Source organism: Malus domestica, chromosome 04 (assembly GCF_042453785.1).
Source record: "Malus domestica chromosome 04, GDT2T_hap1".
Taxonomy (NCBI): domain Eukaryota; kingdom Viridiplantae; phylum Streptophyta; class Magnoliopsida; order Rosales; family Rosaceae; genus Malus; species Malus domestica.
Genome location: NC_091664.1, coordinates 18731472 through 18753097, shown reverse-complemented (window position 1 = coordinate 18753097; position 21626 = coordinate 18731472). Strand labels below are relative to the sequence as shown.

The 21626-nt window shown below is 39.2% G+C and overlaps 1 protein-coding gene across 1 annotated transcript; it reads right to left on the bottom strand.

Annotated features, from left to right (window-relative positions):
- Nucleotides 1–18184: 18184 nt before the first annotated feature.
- On the bottom strand, nucleotides 18185–21293 carry LOC103433265 (beta-1,4-xylosyltransferase IRX9-like). Its single transcript, XM_008371507.4, has 3 exons — nucleotides 20226–21293; nucleotides 19381–19609; nucleotides 18185–18535 (listed from the first exon to the last, which is right to left on the bottom strand). The coding sequence occupies exons 1-3, from the start codon at nucleotides 20945–20947 to the stop codon at nucleotides 18386–18388; spliced, it is 1101 nt and encodes a 366-aa protein (XP_008369729.2). The 5' UTR covers nucleotides 20948–21293; the 3' UTR covers nucleotides 18185–18385.
- Nucleotides 21294–21626: the final 333 nt, after the last annotated feature.

Here is a 21626-nt window from a genome sequence, read left to right as displayed (position 1 = left end):
CTTTCACATTTGTTGTCACATAAGGAAAAATAGGAATTAAGATGAACGTACATATACCAAATTGTGGTTGCACGGTGAATGTCAGATGCGTTTAAAACGTTACCCCGAGTAGTTTACGTGTTTAAAACTCATAACTAACGTATTATTGAGGCAGGTTCAAGATTGGACCCCCAATCCATTTCTTTTGATTTAATTAATTTGACTTAGAAAGTGACCTGTTCGTTAGCAACCCAACATGCTCATCATGCTCATCATGCTCTATAACGCGTTTAGGAAGTGCATCCAAATTAATGCCTTCCATGTCTACTTTCAAACGTAAGACGTATTTAAGCATTAACTCTCAGGACTCGTTTTAAAAACATGACTATTTCAATTAAGCTGAACTTCAACTAATGTTTTAGTTGACGACTTGTGCGTTACAATATTATTTCCTTTTATTTTTAGGTGTGAGATTTGAAGTTTGCTTTTCGTGAACGACGAGTTTAATATCAATTTTTTGCGTTGACTTATTATATTGCTTATTACAAAACCAGCATTTTATGTAAGACATTATTGTATATCAAATATTATAGTTGGCGTTTAGTGTACCAGTAAAGATTGTTGATTCGACTCAGATGGTGGACTAGTGTCCAAACTCAAACACAAATTCTCCCTCAAATCAACCACGTCGACATTCAATCAAGGTTGGCCTGCCAAAATATGGCTTGAATAGGTTAAATTGTATACATATCAGGTCATCTCCAACCAAAAACGTTAAAAATAGCCTCGATCAGAAGTAAAGTCAGTGGCGGAGCTAGAAATCGAGGTTAGGAGGGACCTTTAAGTTAGGTCATATTAAAGGAATTAAGCACAATATGAGTATAATGTGAGAAACTTTGGGGGTTGTATTGGCATGGATAATTATTTTGATACAAAGATATTTTACATTAAGAATGGAAGATTGAGCTAAGCCACAACAATTTAGCATCGCACTCATCATAATTGAACTTAAAATCACCTACTTATAAGTAGAGAAGAACACATGCAGTGCTAGTGACATTGTCATGAATAATTATAAACTAAAGAGAAATTATGAAGATTTAGAGATTTCATAGTGGTATTACAAAAATGTAGCATAAATGCAGAACCAATTGTTGAAAACATTGTGGCTTAAGTTAAAACTACCATGGCAACAACACACTATAGTAGACCTTATTTTATAATATTAAAAAATTTCAGCACCTTCATGCATTAAAACGGTGGCTTATAAAAGTCTTGTAAACCAACATACTAATGCTATGGTGAGAGCTGCAGAAGAGCCCTGGGCCTATCCAGGCTCTCGTGTGGCTTCGCCACTGAGTATAGTTTTGCAAAAAAGTTATTATTAAATGAAAAGTGTTAGGTCATACTGTGGATGTAAATTTCCGTCGTATTCTCCTTTGACTAAAATGCACCTGCAAAATAATAACTTTTAAGATTAAGGCCAAAAGCCTCATGCACCCACGATGAATGGAAGGGCTTTGGCCTAAGAATCTCATATGCCAAAGTTAGAATTTTGAAAAGAATGTGTTTAGGAGTTTGTCGTTAGCAAATGACTTAGCTTTTTGGTGGGATAATAAGGCTATTCATAAGGGAGTGGTCGTCCCTATTTGGAGAATAGTGGCCGGCCACATATGGTGAAATTGTGTGAATAATTGCAAGATATTATGTGAAATAACATCTTGCAATTAACATGACAATTAATCCTAAATTAAATAGGAAAATTGGGAGTTACCTTTTGAATAAGGATTTGATGAGGAGTGATGAGAGAGATTTGAATAAATACCATTTTGATCACCTTTGACTCTTCCTTGATTAAGTCGTTATTGTCTGTTGTATGCGTGTGGAAATCCTGGTGTGTCTTGAGGGTAATTTTGTCATTTTCACACAAAGTCCATGTGTCACCTCTATAATTTTCTTGATTTTGCTCCATAAATGCCCCCACACATGTTGGGCCGCTTGTAGGAAATGGCAGTAGATGTAGAGATCTTCCCTTGCTTTAGGAAACATAAGATTGTTTCTTATTTTGATGTAGATTCCCAAATTAATTGGAAATTATATCCTTCTAGGCAAGGGAAATAAATTACTTCCAAAGTCTATTTAAGTCTACCTTAAGTAGATGATTAAATCAACTTCAGAGAGCAATTTATTCTACCTTACAAGAGAGAGAAAGCTAGAGCATATTTGTTCCCCCTCCCCTAGCAATCTTCTACACTTGCCCATGTAAATGACTGTCTTTCTTTACTTTATTCGTCTTCACGCCGCACCAAGGTAAGAAAAAATTAATTTTCCTTGTCTTCTAAATTTTTAGGAGCCTTGACGAGGGTCGAGGATGTGTGAAAAAATGGTTGGGGAGGCCACGGCATGGCTGCTGCCGTGGGTGGCTATTATCGGCTTGGTGCGATGGCGGCTCGACGTGGGCCGAGGTTTGGGTGCAGCAGCGTAGACTGTGGAGACGAGCTGGGGCTCGGCTAGTATAGGCCAAGGGCCACTTGGCTTGGGCCAAGGCTGGTGGGCGCTAGTGCACGAGGTGTGGGTTGTTGGGCTCTGGCCCATGCAATTGGGCCATACTCCATTAGGCTGGCTCACATGAGAAATGATAGAGGGAGGCGCGGGGTGCCAGCCCTTTTCAATTGGGTTGGGCCGTGAGGCCTGCTGGACCGAGAAAGAGAATCGGTAACTAACACAGGCTGGGGCTCTCTTGGTTGCTGCCTTTAGGCCGTGGGGCCTACTGCAATTATTTTTTAGTGCAGCCGTCTAACAATTCTTCCTTGCGTCTTTGTAGAATTTCTTCGAGCATGTCTTCTTTAAGCCACAAGAGTGATGATGGTGTGCCGCTGTTGTATCGTCAACATGGGTTTTTGAGTAAAGTGGGCTACTTCAAGGCTGCTCACTTCAAAATTAATTTTGATGACTCGTTCAAGATTTCCTTGAAGCATATAAGCATGTCATTCCGTCTGGGATGCGTGTGAAGCGTGTCAATGAGGGTAGCAGCCGTGAGCCATATAGTGAGGCTCGGAGAGTTATCAAGTTTCACCCCTACTACTTCATGTTGGGATTTACTTTTCCCATGCCGCGTTTCTTCCAAAAAGTGTTTTGCTCCATGAACTGCGCCCCCGCTCAATGTTCTCTAAATGCAGTTCGTGTGATGGTAGGATTCCTCAATCTAAGCCAATTCTTTGACTTGGATCTGACCGTCAATGAATTTTTGTACTTTTTTTACATATGCCATATTGATAGAGTTGGGCAACTGCAATCACACCATAGGCTCTTCGATCATTCGAGCAAGAGAGATCATGACTGAACCAATGAGACTTTGGAGATAAGTGGAGAATGAGAGTATGATTTTTCCCCTGAGCTACATGTTCCAACGATTTTCATCACTAGTAAGTAGACTGCTTAGTCTCTAGGCTGCTTTGTGCTTTTGCTAAGCTGCTTTATGATTTGTTAACTATCCTTCTCTATCTATGTAGATTCATAATTTGGCTCAATTCGTAAGACTTTTTCAGATATGAAGAAGGTGCACGTTGCTCTAAGTATCTCTGTTAAGTATCATGAATGGCGTTGGCTGCTTAGTCATCTTCGCTAGGAGAAATGTGGGTGCCCTTAAAAGAGGAGATAAAGCTAATCAAGGCAGAGACATTGGCTTGTCTGATCACTATCATGCTGCCTACTGTGAATAAGGGTGGAAAGAAGAGATCTTCCCCTCTCCCCACTCAAGAGATGCCGGTTGAGTAAAAACCAAAGACTTTCTCCGCTGCTCGTGAGGGTCCGCCTGCTGCCAAGAGGCTTGTGATTGACTTAACTTCTTCCAAAGGAAAGAAATATGAAGCTACTAGATCTGAGCCGGTGACACTTGCCATGCTGAAGACAACTAGTACGATTGCTGATAGGATTGTTTTGCATAGAGGTTTCATCGTGCCCACAATGCCAAAGACTGTGCCAAGACATCTGTTGGGAGCTAAGTCCAGTTCACCTTTGGAGATGCTTACTACTATGAAGAGTGATAAGGTGGACTCTGCTGCTAAATTGGCGTCAAGGCCTATTCCTCTTGCTACTAAGACTGGTTTACCTGCTGAGAAAGAGAAGACTGCTCATGTGGGCAGTTGTGAGAAATCCACCAAGCCTGTTTCTGGAGAGGCTGCTGAGATCTGTACGTTTTTTAATCTAGATCTGCTTGAAGACATGGACACGTGTGCCAAGCTTGTTAATTGCGTTAGATGGGTTGTTTGCCCAAGTTCCTTTGTGAAGCATACGACCCAATATAAGAGGACTGCTCTGCTTGCCATGATGCAGAAAACGACGATTCTGGCAGCCGAGTCTATGCTTATTAACCAAGAGGATACCAAGGTTGCCCAGGAGATGACAATGACTATGGCAGCTGATGCTTATTCTTCTGGCTAGAAGATCAAGAGGTTGGAGTCTGAGCTCATTGCTTTGAAGGGGTCCAATAGCTCTGCCCCCACTTCTCTGCAGCTTGAGACCGCTCGCTAAGAGATCATTAACTTAAAGACTAGGTTTGACGCAATCCAAGTTAAGGATGAAAGTGCAGAGAAAAAGATTAGCTATTACATACCTCAGATTCAAGATCTTAAGCGTGTCGTTTCTGAGCTTCGTTCTGCTGCTTATGCAAAGGATGATGAGTTTATTGTTGTTTATAATCAAGTAATCCAATAACCCACTTCAAGGAAGTCATTAATAGGTTTAAACCCCAAGTGTTGGAACTCCAAGGTGCACTGTAGATCAAAAAAAAATTGAAGAAGCAAATGGATGAGCTGCAGCACGTCGGTATTGATCTGCTCGAGGAGAATGAGCAGTTGAAGGATGAGAAAGATGGACTTGAGGCTTCACTTCTTCAGAGTCAGGCCGATTTCTACAAGCTGGGTTACGTAGATCATCTCTTTGGTAGGCCGTTTGACTTTGAGTTTGCTGGGAAAGACTTCGAGACATTATCTATTTCTCCAAAAGACTTGCTTGCCTTTACTTTTGAGTTTGCTATTTGTTTATCAATTTTGCTAGAAAATTTAATAAACTTTTTTCCTTCACCTTTCTTCATCTTCGTTTCTTTTGTTTAAGCCCAACCTTTGTCTTTTAGACCAGCGGTATGCATGCTGTTTTTCTATAAGTAGACATACTTATGTAGCCTATGCAGCCGTAGGTGTCGGTGTAGAACTTTTGCAAAGTTCTTAGCTATAGGGCCGGCTGCCGAACGCTTTACTTACAGAAGTAGACGAGTCTACGTGACCTTGGCTGTTAAGTTTGGCTTTCTTCAATCCTTTGAGCTATGTAGCCTGCATCACAACATACTAAAGATTTCTGGGTCATGAAATTCGCCAACCTTTTGTACCAAAAGTATACGATTGTATAGAATTTGGTAGGCAAAGGTCTGAGAGAACTTTTTACTCTTTATGTATCCAATTTTGTGGGCTGCATAGCAAATATCACAACACTTTAGGAATTAGTGTAGATTTGAACGATCATTTCACGCTTGGCAAATGTGAAGCTTATCGACTACGTAGCATGTCGACAATGGATATAGCTTCATACATGCATGTTAACTGTTTAACCTTTCACAAAAATGTATGGTTGTATAAATTTAGCTCTGCTTAGTGCTCGAAAAGATAGTTATAGGCAGTCTTCTGGAAACCGTAGGCTACCTTAGTGCACTCGGTAGCAGGGCAGTCATCCATAAAACATACTATATAATGTGCCTCATCCATCTCTAAGGTCCGGTTCCTCGCAGACTAGGCCAAGAAGCAAAAAATCCTTCAGTTAGCTAAGCCTTGAAAAAGACCATTATGGCTACTTCTAGGAATCCCAGCGCAAGCCATCGTGCACCTAGTTACACTAGGGCAGCTCGACTCATCCACATTTGGAAATTCGGAGTGTATAGTTTATCCTCTCGCATTTGAGAGCAAACCCATATGGGTGTTAGAGAAATTGTTTACCCTTTTTCACTGGAGAGTATGGTTGGTCCCTAGGGGGTGCAATTCCAGCGATAAGTCTCTAAGAAGGGCATAATTTTCTTTTGAAGTGCATGAGTGATCAGTTGTTGTAAGCATGCAGCTGAGCCAAATTGTAAATTACTTCTAAATTCCTTAGTGAAAAACGAGTGAAACGAATGAAAGCTTCACTGTAAGGTAGGAATTGCATAACAACTGGATAATCATCAGATTGCGAGGTGGTGCCCATCGAGCTACTTAAGTTTTCGAGCTTTAATATAGCGAGAGGTCATGCATGGTACTTTCTCAAATTGTAGGCGTTCCACTACTTTTCGATCTCTTTGTCATTCATGATGTGAGGGTGTAGCTACTCTTGTCGCCTACTCTGCTAATCTGTACGGACTTTCTCAGATGGGATCCATCTCTTTGGAGCCTTCTCTGCGGGCAGCCGGGCTAAAACTGTCGAATCTTGTCCTTTTTGTTGTAGTTGGAGAGAAGTTGTTGCTGGTAGGCTGCGATGTAGGTGATGACCTTCTCGCATTCCTTCTCTACCAGATCTAAGTTTGTGGCCATCTTTTTTCTATTATGCTCGATGCTTGGCAGTAGAGTGCTGATACTTGGTATGATAACATTGAGAGAAATGATTACTTCTTAACCAAATGCCAAAGAGAAATGAGTCTCCCCGGTTGCTCGTCTTTTGGTTGTGCGATACGCCCATAGACATCCAGGAAGTTCGTTTAGCCATTTTCCCTTCTTGTTGGAGAGGGATTTCTTAAGGCATTCGAGAATCATCTTGTTGGATGTTTCGGCCTACCCATTGCCTTGAAGATACCTTGGCGTGGACATGCGCTGCTTGATGCCATATTTTTTGAAAAACTTTTCCAAATATTTGCCTACGAACTGCGAGCTGTTGTCTATGACGATGGATTAAGGAATGCCAAATCGACATATGATGCTCCTCCATATGAAACACTCTATGTCCGCTTGAGTAGTGGTTGTCATGGGCTCTGCTTCTACCCACTTGGTGAAGTAGTCAGTTGCCATGATCATCATGTTCTTACCCCCAGTAGCGGGTATCATTTGCCCAATTAGGCCGATTGCCTACTGCATAAACGGCCAATAACTCGTTTGCAGGTGTAGTTCGCTGGTAGACAGTGTTGGTACTAGCTTGTAGACATCCGGGAAGTTCGTCTGGCCATTTTCAATTGTTGTCGAAGAGGGATTTCTTGAGGTAGTCGAGAATCGTATTGTTGGATGCTTCAGCCTACCTATTGCCTTAAGGATTCTTGGGCTTGGACATGTGTTGCCTGATGCCATATTTTTTAAAGAACTTTGCCAAATCTTTGCCTACAAATTACAGGTCGTTGTTTGTGACGATGGATTGAGGGATGCCAAATTGACAGATGACGTTGCTCCATATGAAGTGTTATATGTCCGCTTGAGTAGTAGTTGTCATAGGCTCTACTTCCACCCACTTGGTGAAGTAGTCAATCGCCACGATCATCATGCCCATGCCCTTAATAGCAGGCAACATTGGAATAACCAAGTCGATTGCCCACTGCATGAACGGCCAATGATTTGTCTGCAGATGTAGTTTGTTGGCAAGTAGTGCTGGTACCGACTTGTAGCGTTGGCAGCTGTCACACTTTTATACTAACTCCTTAGCGTCTTGATGCATAGTAGGCTAATAATAGCTTGCGTTAAGAGCTTTCTGTGTTAAGGATCGGCCTCCAAAGTGATTTCCACAAACGCTTTCCTGGATTGAACTTAGAACTTTTAGGTTATTGGAATGCGCTTGGCATCAGAGATGTGGTCCAGTGTAGGATCTTCGGATAAGAATGTCATTCTACATGTAGTAGTGTGATGCCTTCTTTTGGAGTTTTCTAGACTCTAATCTTTCTGTAAGGGGTGCCATTAACTAAGTAGTCTATAATGGAATCTTGAAAATTTGGAGTTGTACTAACTTGTGACACCTTGGCTGCTAACTCCGCCTCTATGCTTGGTTTTTCCAGATACTTCATTAGAATAGAGCGTTTAGTTGGTGGTCAAGGGCAGAGTCTAGGCATGCTAGAGCGTTTACATGGGCGTTGTCTGCCCTTGAAACTTGAGTGAGAGTGTAAGTCTGAAACGTCTCAAGCTGCTTTCATACCTTCTTTAGGTATTGTGTCATCTTTGGATGTTTGTCCATGTACTCCCCGTTAGTTTAGCTGGTGATTATCTGAGAATCAAAATGAATTGTAAGCTTTTTCATCGCCATGTCTTTTGCCATTCAGAGGCCTGCTAGTAGAGCTTTGTACTCTGCTTTGTAGTTGGATGATTTGAAGCCTAGAGTAATCTCCTGTTCAAGCATCGAATCGTCTGGGGTGATAAGGACCAGGCCTGCTCTCAAGCCTTTGTAGTTGGATGCGTTGTCGACATGCAAATGCCAGAAGTCTCCATTGGGTGAGGCAAGTTTGGTTAGGGTGTGCTTGGTTGCCTTCAGGTTTTCGTTAGGCCGCGCTGTTATGTTACCTAGGCTAAGCGTGAATTCTACTATGAAGTCTGCTAAGGCTTGGGCCTTTATCGCCATGCGAGGTCGGTAAACTAAGCCATATTGGCCAAGTTTCAACACTCATTCATTACTCGTTGAGAAGCATCTAGACTATGTAGGATTGATCGTAAACGATACTGGGTCATGACGATGACTATATGAGCTTGAAAATATGGTCTAAGCTTTCGAGCAGTAACAACTAGCGCTAAAATCAATTTCTCGATCTTCGGATACTTGGTTTATGCATCGAGAAGAGCTTTAGAAGTGTAAAATACAGGTAGTTGGGCCATCATCTCTTCTCATATGAGGGCAAAGCTCACTGCTACTTCTGAGATTGCCAAATAGATGTATAAGTCATCCATTACTTTCGGCTTGGATAATAAGGGAGGTGATGTGAAATATTTCTTCAAGTCTTGGAAAGCTCTTTAGCACTCATCATCCCATTTATCTTGTTATGCCCTATTGATTGCTTTGAAAAAAGGCTTGCATCGATCAGTAGACCACGAGATGAAGCGGTTGAGCGTGGCTACTCGTCCGGTTAAGCCTTGGATCTCCGTCAAGGTAGTTAGAGATTTCATCTCTATGATTGCTCAGATTTTCTTGGGATGTGCTTTGATTCCTCGTTGGGTTGCTAGGTATCTTAAGAATCTGCCTGAAAATACTCCAAATGTGCATTTAGCGGAATTGAGATTCATCTTGTACTTTTTAAGGATGTCGAAAGTCTTCGCCAAGTTGCAAATGTGGTCTGATCGCTACATGCCCTTCACCATGATGTCATCGATGTAGACCTCCATGATTACTCTGATTTGCTTTTTGAACATCATGTTTACCAATCGTTGGTAAGTAGTTATCGTATTCTTGATGCCAAAATCCATGACTTTGTAGCAGTATGTGTTTCATTTGATCACGAACGTGATTTTCTCCATGTCGGGCTCGTGCATGGCTATTTGGTTGTAGCAAGAGTATGCATACAAGAAACTGAGCAGCTAGTTCCTGGAAGTTGAATCAACAAGTAGATCGATTCAGGGAAATGGGTAAGGATTTTTCGAGCATGCTTTGTTGAGGTCGGTATAGTCTACGTAAACCTTCTATTTGCCATTCTCTTTCTTCATTACTAGCACGACGTTAGCAAGCCATGCTGAGTGCGCTACTTTTTATGTGAATTTGGCCTCTAATATCTTGTCGATTTGCGCTTCAATGATTGTCACTCGTTCGGGTGTGAAATATCTTCTCTTTTGGATCATCGGTTGTGGCAAGCTATCTTAGGGTCGATGTCAGGCATGTTGAAAGGTGACCATGCGAAGATGTTATGATTTTCCCTAAGGAAGGCTGTGAGTTCCTCATTTTCTTTTGGGCTCAGACTTAAGCCTATTCTAGTAGTCTTCCCCGGCAGAGGTTCAAGAATTATGTGTTCGGCATCCTCTTCGGGTTTCCATCTCGTGTTGTATGCTGGCGCGTTAATTTGGACACCATCTTCTTAATCTGTCTGTTGTGATTGCAATTTGGTAGATTCATCGCCTTTTTGGACCTTAGTAGCCTCTATTAGGGTAAAGATATTCTTCTTTGTTTCATTCAGTACTTGTATAGTGCATCGTCGTGATGTGGACTAGTCAAACTTGATTTCTCCGACTATTTCTCCCAGGATGCGGAATCAAATTTTTTTATACTTGATGGAGATTACGCCATCCATCTTTATCAGCCAAAGCCACCTTAGAATCCCATTGTAGGGAGATGGGTCGCTTACTATTGCCATCTATCATTTTATCGACTATAGCATGGGCTAGTTGGACAAATATCACTAGTGCGTTGTCGTGTGGGAAATCGACGCATTCGCCATCCTGCTCGGTGAAGCCAACGATGGGTCCAGGGAAGGTGTCAACTGCCTAAACTTGGGAAACTAATAGAGCCTGTTGGATCTTCATTTTCTTGGAGTTGTTGGTGGCCCTCAATTGCTCGGACTCGGTAAAAATGTCATTGATCCGAATTATCTTGGTTGGCGACTCTTCATTGGCGTTTGTGTTCCTTCTAAGCTACGTAGCTGACTTGTCTAAATATATGTCGACCTTGCCTTCTTTCACCAGCTTCTATAGGTAAATCCTCTAAATGTAGCAGTCATCGGTTGTATGTCCAGGACCTCGATGGAATGCGTAGTACTTGGTATGGTCCAACTTGGAGGTATCTCCCTTCGATTCCTTCAGCAACTTAAACCATGCTTCGCTCTTGATGTCACAGAGGATTTGATATATTATGATCGAGAACTTTGAGTAGTTTTTAGGCGTCGAGCCTCCTTTAGTTCGAGATCAGTCTCTGCACTTGGCTTTCTGCCTGCTTTTGTTGTTATATTGTTTCCCATCCTCCTTCTTTTGAGCTACTGTCGATTCTTTTTTAGGTTGCTCAAGTGTCTTGTTTGCGTGTCTAGCCTATTCTTAAACTGCATGTTTCTCTGCCAAAGCTCAAGAGTCTGCCAGAGTTAGATCTTCTTTCATGATCAATTCTCCAAACAGCGGATGGTTTGCTAGGAGTCATTTTCGAATGATGCACTAGTTATTGAGTCGTTGCATCCTATTTCCTTTGTCTTCTCTACTTTGAACCTCTTCACATAGTTATAGAGCGACTCCTTTGGGTTCTTTTTGACGTTGAATAGGTGGTCAGACTTCTTCTTAATTGAGCGATAGGAGGAATAATCTTTGGTGAAAACCAAAGAAAACTCATCAAAACTACGGCTGGATTATGGCGGCAGGGTGTGGAACATCTCGTGCCTCGCCTTGTAAAGTGGTGGCAAATATCTTGCACATGATAGCGTCGTTGTTCCGATAGAGGATCATTAGGCCTTAGTACTGCTTTAGGTGCCTCTCTGGGTCTCCATCTCATTTGAAGAATGTGAACTGTGGCATGCTGAATTTGCGTGGAGGCTTTGCCTGTTGGATTTTGTTCGTGAAGGGTGACCTACTTATGATGGTCATGTCCCATCGTAGAGCCTCGTCAATGACCTCGTTGCATTGGAAATCATGCAATCGCTCGGTCAGGAACCTCTCTACTTCTTCCTGAATTTACCTTTGTTGGGGGTAGCAGAGCTTTCGGTTGCCCCAAATTATGACATGCTGGTCTAGGCTGATCTTCCATATGCTCAGCTCGTTTATGTCGCGGATGCAATGCATATTCCTAGTAAACAAGTGAGTTACTCGAAAGATACTGGTTGAACTTGAGCCGAATTGTATGATTGCTTCTATCCATCCTCGTGCTGCCTAATTCGATGTGAGGTGGAGGATACTCCTTGCAAGCCTAACTACGAATGAACATTTTGCCTAGAAGGTTGCTCATGTTGATTATTGAAGTGTGGCCCTAACCGTGAGTGTATGCTTATCCATAGGCCTAATCGAGAGTGCACACTTCTCCGTGCACTAAGATGAGAGTTTAAGCTATCTCATGGGCCCAGTCGAGAATGTACACTACTCGAACACTCGGTTCGTGGCTGGTTGAGTGGCTATTTACCAGGATGCTGTTGAAGAGGTTCGTCGTCTACCCTTATTCTACTTCTAGACACTTCGTCTAGGGCACGTTGCATCTCGATACGCTGCAAGAGTTGATTTACCAAGGGCGTATACTGCGCGAGGGCGATTCTCAACTGTATGACTTCTTGGGACAAGTGTTGTTCACCATTTAGGTTGGAAAAGCTTGGACGGTATACGTCTTCTTGAGTAGTGGAAGTGTAATAAACTCCAGGCGCGAGATTTGAGTTGGGATATGTCAAATCTATGGAGAAATAGGGTAAAAATACCCTTGGTTCAATCATCAGTTCAGAAATATAAAGCTAGGGCGGTTGGATTGCTAGGTGGGCCATGTGTGTGGGCACTGGGCTTAGGCTCGGCTTTGGAGCACACTGGGTTTGCGCTGGCCTTGGGCCCCACGAACGCTGGTCTTGGACAGCTTGGGTCGTGCGCTGGGTGGATCAAAAATTCTAGGAATAAGAGCATATGAAAAATTTATGAACGAATGATAAATGAGAAACTTTGAATGTGAGAGTCTTCTTCGAGCATGTGAATCAAACTCTCGATGAAAGCACTAATTTGTGGATGCAAATTTCCGTCGTCTTCTCCTTTGACGAAAATGCACCTGCAAAATACTAACACCTAAGATTAAGGCCAAAAGCCTCACGCACCCACAATGAATTTGGGGGTGGGGGACTTTGGCCGAACAATCTTGATGCTAAAGTTAGAATTCTAACAATAATGTGTTTAGGAGTTTGTGGGTAGCAAATGCCTTATCTTTTTGGTGGGATAATATGACTATTTATAGGGGAGTGGCCATCCTTATTTGGAGAATAGTGGCAAGCCATATATGGTGAAATTGTGTGAATAATTGCAAGATATTATGTGAAATAATATCTTGCAATTAACATGGCAATTAATCCTAAATTAAATATGAAAATTGGAAGTTACCTTTTGAATAAGGATTTGATGAGGAGTGATGAGAGGTATTTGAATAAATATCATTTTGATCACCTTTGACTCTTCCTTGATTAAGCCATTATTGTCCATTGCATGTGCATGGGAATTCTGGTATGTCTCGAGGGTAATTTTGTCTTTTTACCCAAAAGTCCACGTGTCACCTCCATAATTTTCTTGATTATTTTTTGCTCCACAAATACTTATATGTCATCTCCAACCGAAGTAACCCTCTCAATAATTTAATAGTTTTAAATTTATTGGTTAATTTTGTTAACCTACAGTTGGATGTTTTCAAATGTAGTCGTTGAATTGGAATCAATTATTGCAACTAAGGAGTTGAGTCCCAAAAAAGGTACTAAGAGTGGGCTGCATTTGGCCAGCCTAATGACCATTTGGCCAAATAAGGCCTGATTGACTTTATAGAATTATAGCCTAGACATTGGTTAGAGATAAGGCTTTAGGCAAATCAGATCATTTTGACTTTTGAACCTTTAACCCTCTCGATTGGAGATGACCTTAAAATTTAATTCTATCAACCACTGTTTATAAGCACATCGGAATGAATGCCTTATTTTACTGTTCCTCACTTTCCACTGGCACAGTATAATGACAAAAATGACCTTGTAATTTTTTTTTTGCTTTTCCTTTTTTGCCCATGTCTTTTTGACTTAGTTTGGCTACCATTGGTTCTAATGTCTATTGTGTAAATTTGAGCACTCATTAATGACATTTTCATAAATTAGACAAACCTATATATATTATTTTTATGGAGAAGGAAACCCTAGTCTCTCATTTTCATCTATCCCCTTCTCTGTTATGATGCTGCCATATGGCATCATCCTTTAGGGACTAATGTACAATGGATGCTATAAGTTAGTTACAAGTTGTTAGAGTTAGTGGATTACTACAAATAAAAGCTTGTAAGAGAAGAAAGGAAGTGAATGAAATATTGTTGGTATTCTGTTTAGTTAGTAAGGTTCTAACATTCTCTCTCCAAACTAGATCTTCTCACTCTAGATACTAACTCAGTATCCAACCATCCACAATTTATAAACAGAGTAACATGACGAAATGACCCTTTAAATTTATTCTGCTTTTCCTTTTTTGCCCATGTCTCTCACTGATCTCTCACACTTGTCTCTCACAAAAAGCCTTGTGCAGAGGTCGAAAGTTTGAAACCCCCCACTGTCATCCTCTTTCACCTCTCCATAGGCCAAGATAACAATATCCTTCTCCACATTTCCTTGCAATATGAGCCAAAACCCTCTATAGATTTGTCCAAAATTTGACCATTATCTTCAATTGCATTCCTCATGATAGCAAACAATGTCATACACAGACATGTCTTCGACTGTGATGAAATTTATAAAATGAATATATTCTCTCCAGAATTGGTCATGGACAGTGACTGTCGATGCAAATTTCCGCTGTCTTCATTCTTGACAAAAATGCATCTGCAAAACAATTAACACATTTGATCAATGACCTAAGCCTCACGCACTCACGAGGTGGGGGGGGGGGGGTTAGGCCAATGGATCTCTGATGCCTAAATTAGTTTTTTTGAAAAGAGTAAAGTGTTTAGGGCTTTTCAGGATAGCAAAAGCTTCTCAAATTTGGTAGAATATGGGGTATATATAGGGAAAAGGGTCAGCCATAGTGTTAGGGTTTTACCTTATGGAGAAATATTCCCAAGATATTAAATAAGAAATAATATCTTGAGATAATGGAGTAATTATCCCTAATTGATTTAAATTGGGATTACTTACTGAATTAGAGTCAATCTTCAATTGGGAATGTATTAAAAATAGGATTTGGGTAATTAATCATTATCTTTAATGCTCTGACTTTTCTTTGCCAATGGCATGTGAGTTGTGGGTAGTCATATTCAGCTGATGAGACCTTCAGGGGTGTGAGTTGTGTGTGGGAGTATCTGAGGAGCCTGACCATTTATTGAGGGCAATCTTGTCTCTCTTGAGCAAAAGTCCACGTGTCGCTTCTAGAATTTTGGGGATTATTTTAGGCTCCACAGTGACCATTGGTGTGAGGAAGGTGAGTGGTGTTTGAGGAATACTCGAAACATTGTTTCAAGTCCCATCTCATTCGTGTGTGTGTGTTTTTTTTTTTCTTTTTTTAGGAGAACTGGTGTTTATGTTTTGGGGAGTGTATGGAAATAATTTGTCCCACCGTCGTCTACGCGTAGACATATTCATGGAGACTCATCTCTCATATATGCCTAAACAAAGATTCCTTCATCAAGAATTGTTCAATGTGCATCACACATCATTCCTTATAACTACTCTCGTGATTTGATTCTCCACGCCAAGAGATATGTAGGGAATCCAACACAAATTCAGTCATACACCCCAATCAATCTCATTATCTCTCCCCATGTCCAACGTTAATGGATGATTCCGACGAGTATTGTCACCATTTGCAGTTGTGCACGAATTTAATTCCAACATGATGTAGGGATCATTAGAAATAATAAACCTAAGTTTAAGTAGAATATTTCGTAAACAACATGTAGTGTAAGGAAATGAAGCACAATTGAATTTTGAAGCACAACAAATAATGACTCAAAACGTATTAAAGAAATAAGAAGAAAGTATGCCGCATGATTGACTATTTGTTCATAATGACTAGAAAACTAATTAAGAAACAGTGACAAGTCAAAATGTATTGTAACGTAACTGAGTGATATCAATAACTAAAAATCTGGAAAATTAAAATCTTTGACATTCATCCCCATGAATACATTGATTTGGACGGGAGCATTTTTGCTCACCACCATAATTATGGTGTATGCTCACCATACACTTAATCAATTGACACATGTCATTTCACTTAACTCTAGTTAACTTTCACATTAAATGTTAGTTTTTCAATTTTGAAAAAAAATAACCAAGATTAAGTGAAATGACACGTGTCAATTGATTAGATGTATGGTGAGCATACACCATAGTTTATGGTGGTGAGCAAAAATGCTCAAAAATAGTCCAAGGATATAAACCGCAATAAAAAAATAAAAAAAAAGCAAATCGCAAGCTTTAAAGGTATGTGACTCGTCATTACACAAAAGGAAGGTTTTTTTATTTTTATTTTTTTACAAATAATAGATTTTGTTTAGATTAAATGTTAGACTAATCATCGACGGGATTCAAACCCACGCCGTCATGTAAAGGCTCAACACCTTTCCACCATTAGACCATCTCCAACCCTTGGGCTAAAAGCCAAATTTTTTAGCCCGGAAAATTTAGCTTTTAGCCCAGAAACATCTTTTCTGCTCCAACCCTTCTACTCTAAAATTTTAGCCCGGAATTATTAAAGAATGAAATTAGACTAAATTTTTTTCTTAAATCAATTTTTTTTAAAAATAAATATGTAGATTATTGTAAATTAATTTTATGAACATTTTAATCTAAAAAAATTTAAATTCCGATAAACATTTCGCATTTAGCCTAGGGGGAAAGCTAGGGGGTATTTGGCCCAGAAATAGCATTTGGCATTTAGCCTAAAATTTTAGCATGGGTTGGAGAGTGTTTGGGGGGGGGTAATTTGACTTTTAGCCCAGGATTGGAGATGGTCTTGTAGTAAAAGCCAACTTGCCAAAAGGAAGGTTGTTTAAATCAATAGCTGGTCAACGGCAATCTATAAACAAAATCTTCAATATTAAATCTAATAATTAAGTGTGAAAATGATCCTAAATCTAATTATCTCTATATTTTTGTTCAAAAAAATTATCTCTATATTTTATGGCCAAAGTTATAATTTACATTTTTCATTGGGTTAGAGTACACGTAAAGCATTGAAGATTCTACTTTATTTTTGGTGGGTGATGCTTCCTATATTATCATGTTTTTAAATTTTGCTTTTGAAGAATTGTGTTTACGTTTTTTTTTCTTGTAAGTTTACATTGGTTATCATCAAATTGACTCAAAAGTGATGAATTACTCTGGTGGTTCGGTCTTCCTCTTCAATCTACTTTCGCCTCTAAACATTGTAACATCTCACATCGACCAACAGATAGGGGATGATACGCCTTATATGTACATCCCCACTGCCATATAGCACGAGGCTTTTTGGGAACTCACTGGTTTCGGATTCCATCGAAACTCTGAAGTTAAGCGAGTTTGGGCAAGAGCAATCCTAGGATGAGTGACCCACTGGGAAGTTGCTCGTGAGTTCCAAAAAACAAAACCATGAGAGCGTGGCCCAAAGCAGACAATATCGTGTTACGACGAAGCCGAGACTGGGATGTGACAATTTGGTATCAGAGTCACTCTGTCGTGTGGTGCAAGTGTGCCGATGAGGACGTTGAGCCTCTGAGGGAGGTGAATTGTAATATCCCACATCGACCAACGGAGAGGGTACATGCCCACCTCCATATAGCATGAGACCTTTTGGGAACTCACTGGTTTCGGATTCCATCGGAACTCCGAAATTAAGCAAGTTTGGGCAAGAGCAATCCTAGGATGGGTAACTCATTGGGAAGTTGCTCGTGAGTTCCCAAAAACAAAACCGTGAGGGCGTTGCCCAAAACGGACAATATCGTGCTACGGCAGAGCAGAGACTGGGGATGTGACAAACACTCCCCTTAGCATAAATTAGTGTAGAATATCACTTGTAAAAAAAAAAAACATAAACACCTTCAAATTCACCCCTTTTTAAGACGTGATAGATATTATGTCACCCATTCTTATTTTGTTTGTACATAAACTGCAACCGTGATCTTCCAACCAAGTTCAAATAATAAAAATGAAATGAAAATGGTGTTTTATATGATTATCTTAAAATACGCTTTATTGTGTGAAAATGTGCTGCCAAGTTCGAAATTTTGTTATTATAGTAAATATCTTGGGTTCGGTATTGAGCTTGAATCTTTTAAGCTCAACGAAGATTAACTTGTATAAAAAGTAAGTCAAGCTTAATTTGAGCTTGAAAATATTTAACAAGCCAAATTTGAACATTGATATATGATTTGGCTCGACTTGTTTATAGACAATATACGTGAGTCCACTACTATATTTTTTAACCAATAAACAATATACTTGGGCCTACTCGCGTCTCTGTCTACTTGATTGTAATTAAGATTCTTCGTTAAAAGGCCTTAGCGCAATTATAAATGTGCTTTATATATCAAACTCATAATAAGTTTTTGGTATTATATACAAATATAAACACCTAACAAAAGAGTAATTATCCTATTTTATTGTAAGTAGGCAAAGTTGTAATTCGTGTGATAGGGATCCTTCAAAGATTTAAGCTATTGAATTAAGTATACTGGGGGAGTAAAATCTACTACAAAAATTTAGGGAAAAAACAATAAAGAGAGAACAAATAAAATTATAAAGAATTACATGCATGATAAAAGAAAATAAAACAAAATGATCGAGTAATATCTCTATTTGGTACGTAATTATTTTGGCAACGAATTAATTTTCCATTTTTCATTGATTGATTTGGTGTGGTGCAGTGGCTCCTCCTGCAGCATGAAGACGAAGACACCAAAGCATGATCTTGGAGCATTCTTCTGGTGGGATTCCCTTTAGTTTTGTTTCGTCTTCAAGAACCACTTCCTTTACAAATTTGATTGAATTCTGTTGCCAAAACAGCAATTAAAAAACCATGCTGTTAAACTTAAAAAATATATAAACATATATTCAAAAGCAAAACAAGCATCCACATGCTTATATAATTCAAATAATAATTGAAAGAGAGTAACCTAATTATATATAAATACAATTAGTTCTGATATGGTATTTACTTTTATAATTTTTTTTTTGTCAATTCCATCTTTTTATCTTTGCAATAGTTTTTATATTTATGTTTTTTTCAAAGGCGTTGTTAGTTGAATGATTTTAAAATGGTTGGAGCATGCCAACCTCTACTAAAACATTTTACTTATAATATTTAAAAGCATAAAATACTCTAACAGGTTGGTGCGACAGGACCCCAGCGACACCTACACCAACTTAAATAATTTTATTTTCTTCCATATATCTTTTTTCTTAGGGAATTTTAACAAAAAGTTTTCAATATTGTTCACTTTAACGAAAAATTATATTTTTACACTAAAAAAATCAATCATGGTACTATTTACTTTATCCTTTATTTTGTCCTTATTGTTAAAACTCAAATTTTCAAATTCTTTTCATTAGTTTTCCTTTTTTCTTAATGATACTTTCCCTTTTATTGTAATTTAAATTTTTTTCAGAAAAGTTATGAAATATGCGTTTTGCATGGAAGCATGTCTATCATCGATGGGTGCATATTAAATTTCACACAGCTCCACTTTCATGAGGCATATAAGAGGAAAGAATGACAAATATGTGAGATGCATGTTATAGTATCAAATTATGAATTGAGACGTTATCCTAAAAAATATGATTCTACATATTTAGCAGTCGTAGTTTTGAAACATGATAGCAGACAATTCATGTACCTGATAGGAGCTTTGAAGAGATGAAGTGCGACCCCATCTCTCGGGATCCCAAAGAATTGAACTATTGAAAGCAAAACTTGAGATATGAATGGGAGGCCTAGTCTCTGTTTCATTGTTCATTTGCTTCAAATGCCATCCTATGACTTGTGAAGAATCACATACAGGTCCTTCAATGATCACCTTCTTTCTGTTTGCTGCAAGTATAGCCATTGGCCATGTCCCAAAAACCCTGCAAATTAATAGACAAATGAAGCACTTGACAAAAGATTCTTTCCTTCAACAAATTTCCGTTTAGATATTACAATGTATCCATTTGTATATAGTGATAAATAAATCAAAGTTAAATTATACGTAGTTGTTTTTATTCATAAATTTTGAATGAAAAATTATACATATATAATAGTCAAATGCACGCACCTAAACAAATGTTTGCTATTGATGTGTGTATATCCCACTGCAAGACTTACAATTGTTTCAAAAATTCAGACTTACATATGCACTTTAGAATATTGGCATATGCACTTTAGAATATTGGCAAAGTCCAACAAAATTCACTACTCACAACCTTTTTAGTCCAAATAAGCAATAAGGGACACTTCTTTTTTTCCCCTTCCAGCAATCACACCTTTCTTAAAAACTACTCGAACTTTGAAACCTCCATCCCTCCAGCTAAATTACCATAGGTTCTTACGTTCAAAGAAATAAAAAAAAAAGGAAATTTTCAAGATATCATGATCTATTTCTAACAGCATAATACTAGGTAAAATTAATTTTACAACATAATATTCAAAGTTAAAATTTCAATCGAATGAAAAAAAATAAGGAATTAAGGAATATTTACGTACTCAATTTCTCTGAGTCGGTCGAAGAAGCCAAGATCGTAAACATTAGAAAGCCCTGCAAAGTGGACAATCCCACTAATCCTGTGCTTCTCAATGTGCTTAAGAGCAATGTTCCTCTGGCGATCCCTTTCAGCTTCTGCGTCTGTGAAATTCATTCTCGAAACCAAATGCCTGTACATAATCCCCGTTCCCCTCAGCACTTCAGACACTTCATTCGACTCCGTTTTCGGCGCCACCACGATCCAAAGCAACGGCTGAGGAACCAACCTTATAGTATTGGCTAGTCTTCTCAAAAACACACTTTTAAACTTAATGTCTTTCGTGCTCGTTGCTGTTGCAGTGACTATGATTATGAACCTTCTCGGAGTCACCTCGGGTTCTTTCTTTTCCTCTGCTTCTTCTTCTTGTGTGAACCTCGAGTTTTCGGAGCTCTCTTTATGCCTTGCAGGTTCTGCTGCTGCTGCTATTGACACATTTGGTGTCTCTGCAGCTATCAAACTTCTATTAATAACATCCGGTGCTATTTCTTGCGGCGGTTCTACTGACTGCGGCGGAAAGTCCAGTGATTTATTGGAGGAAACCACGGCATCGGTTCTAGCGAAAAGCGAAGCCTTATCCGTTGGGGCAAAACCTGAGAAGAACCCCATAACAAAACACAAAGCAAAATGGACGGCAGCTTTCTTCCATAATTGGACCCTCTTCTTTGTTCTTTCCGTTGTACCCATTTCTTTGAAAAATCTATTAAATTTGGAATTAGGGTAACAGGGTTTTTTGGTGGGTTTTGGCCAGTATAATATATATAATGTAGGAATTTGTATGAGAAATTTTATGTCAGATTGGTTTATGCTTAAAGGTGTTAATTTATTAAAAAAAAGGTGGAGCTAGCTAACATGGTTATGATTGGTACTGGCAAACTCAAAGAACATTTGTTTTTGTTATGAGGTGCTTCTTCTGGTGAGTAGTTTTTCTTTTTGGTAGTTGTTGCTTCAAGTAAAAGGAAGTTGGAGAGAAATGGGAAGGACTTGAGTTGCTGTCTCCGCACCCAATAGTTGTTGGGATAGAAACCCATCAACTAATGGCATCAAAATTCAACCGATTGCTAGATAGTGTTTGTTTTGTGATATGGAGTCAACCAAACTTTACATATAGAAAGAAAGGAAAAGAAGGATAGAGTATATAAAACTCGTTCAAATTACTGGGAGAGTCTGCATTAATTTTAGAGTTACCAAGCAATGTTCTTATGGCTTTTTACACATAAAAATGGAATTAGGAGGGAGTGTAAGTTATGTTTGATTTAGAGATGTTTAATTCTTGAAAGGGGTTCTTTCTCAAAAAAGAAAAAGAAAAAAAGTCTTAAGATTTGCCAAAAAAAAAAAAAAAAAAAAAGAGTCTTAAGGGGTTGAC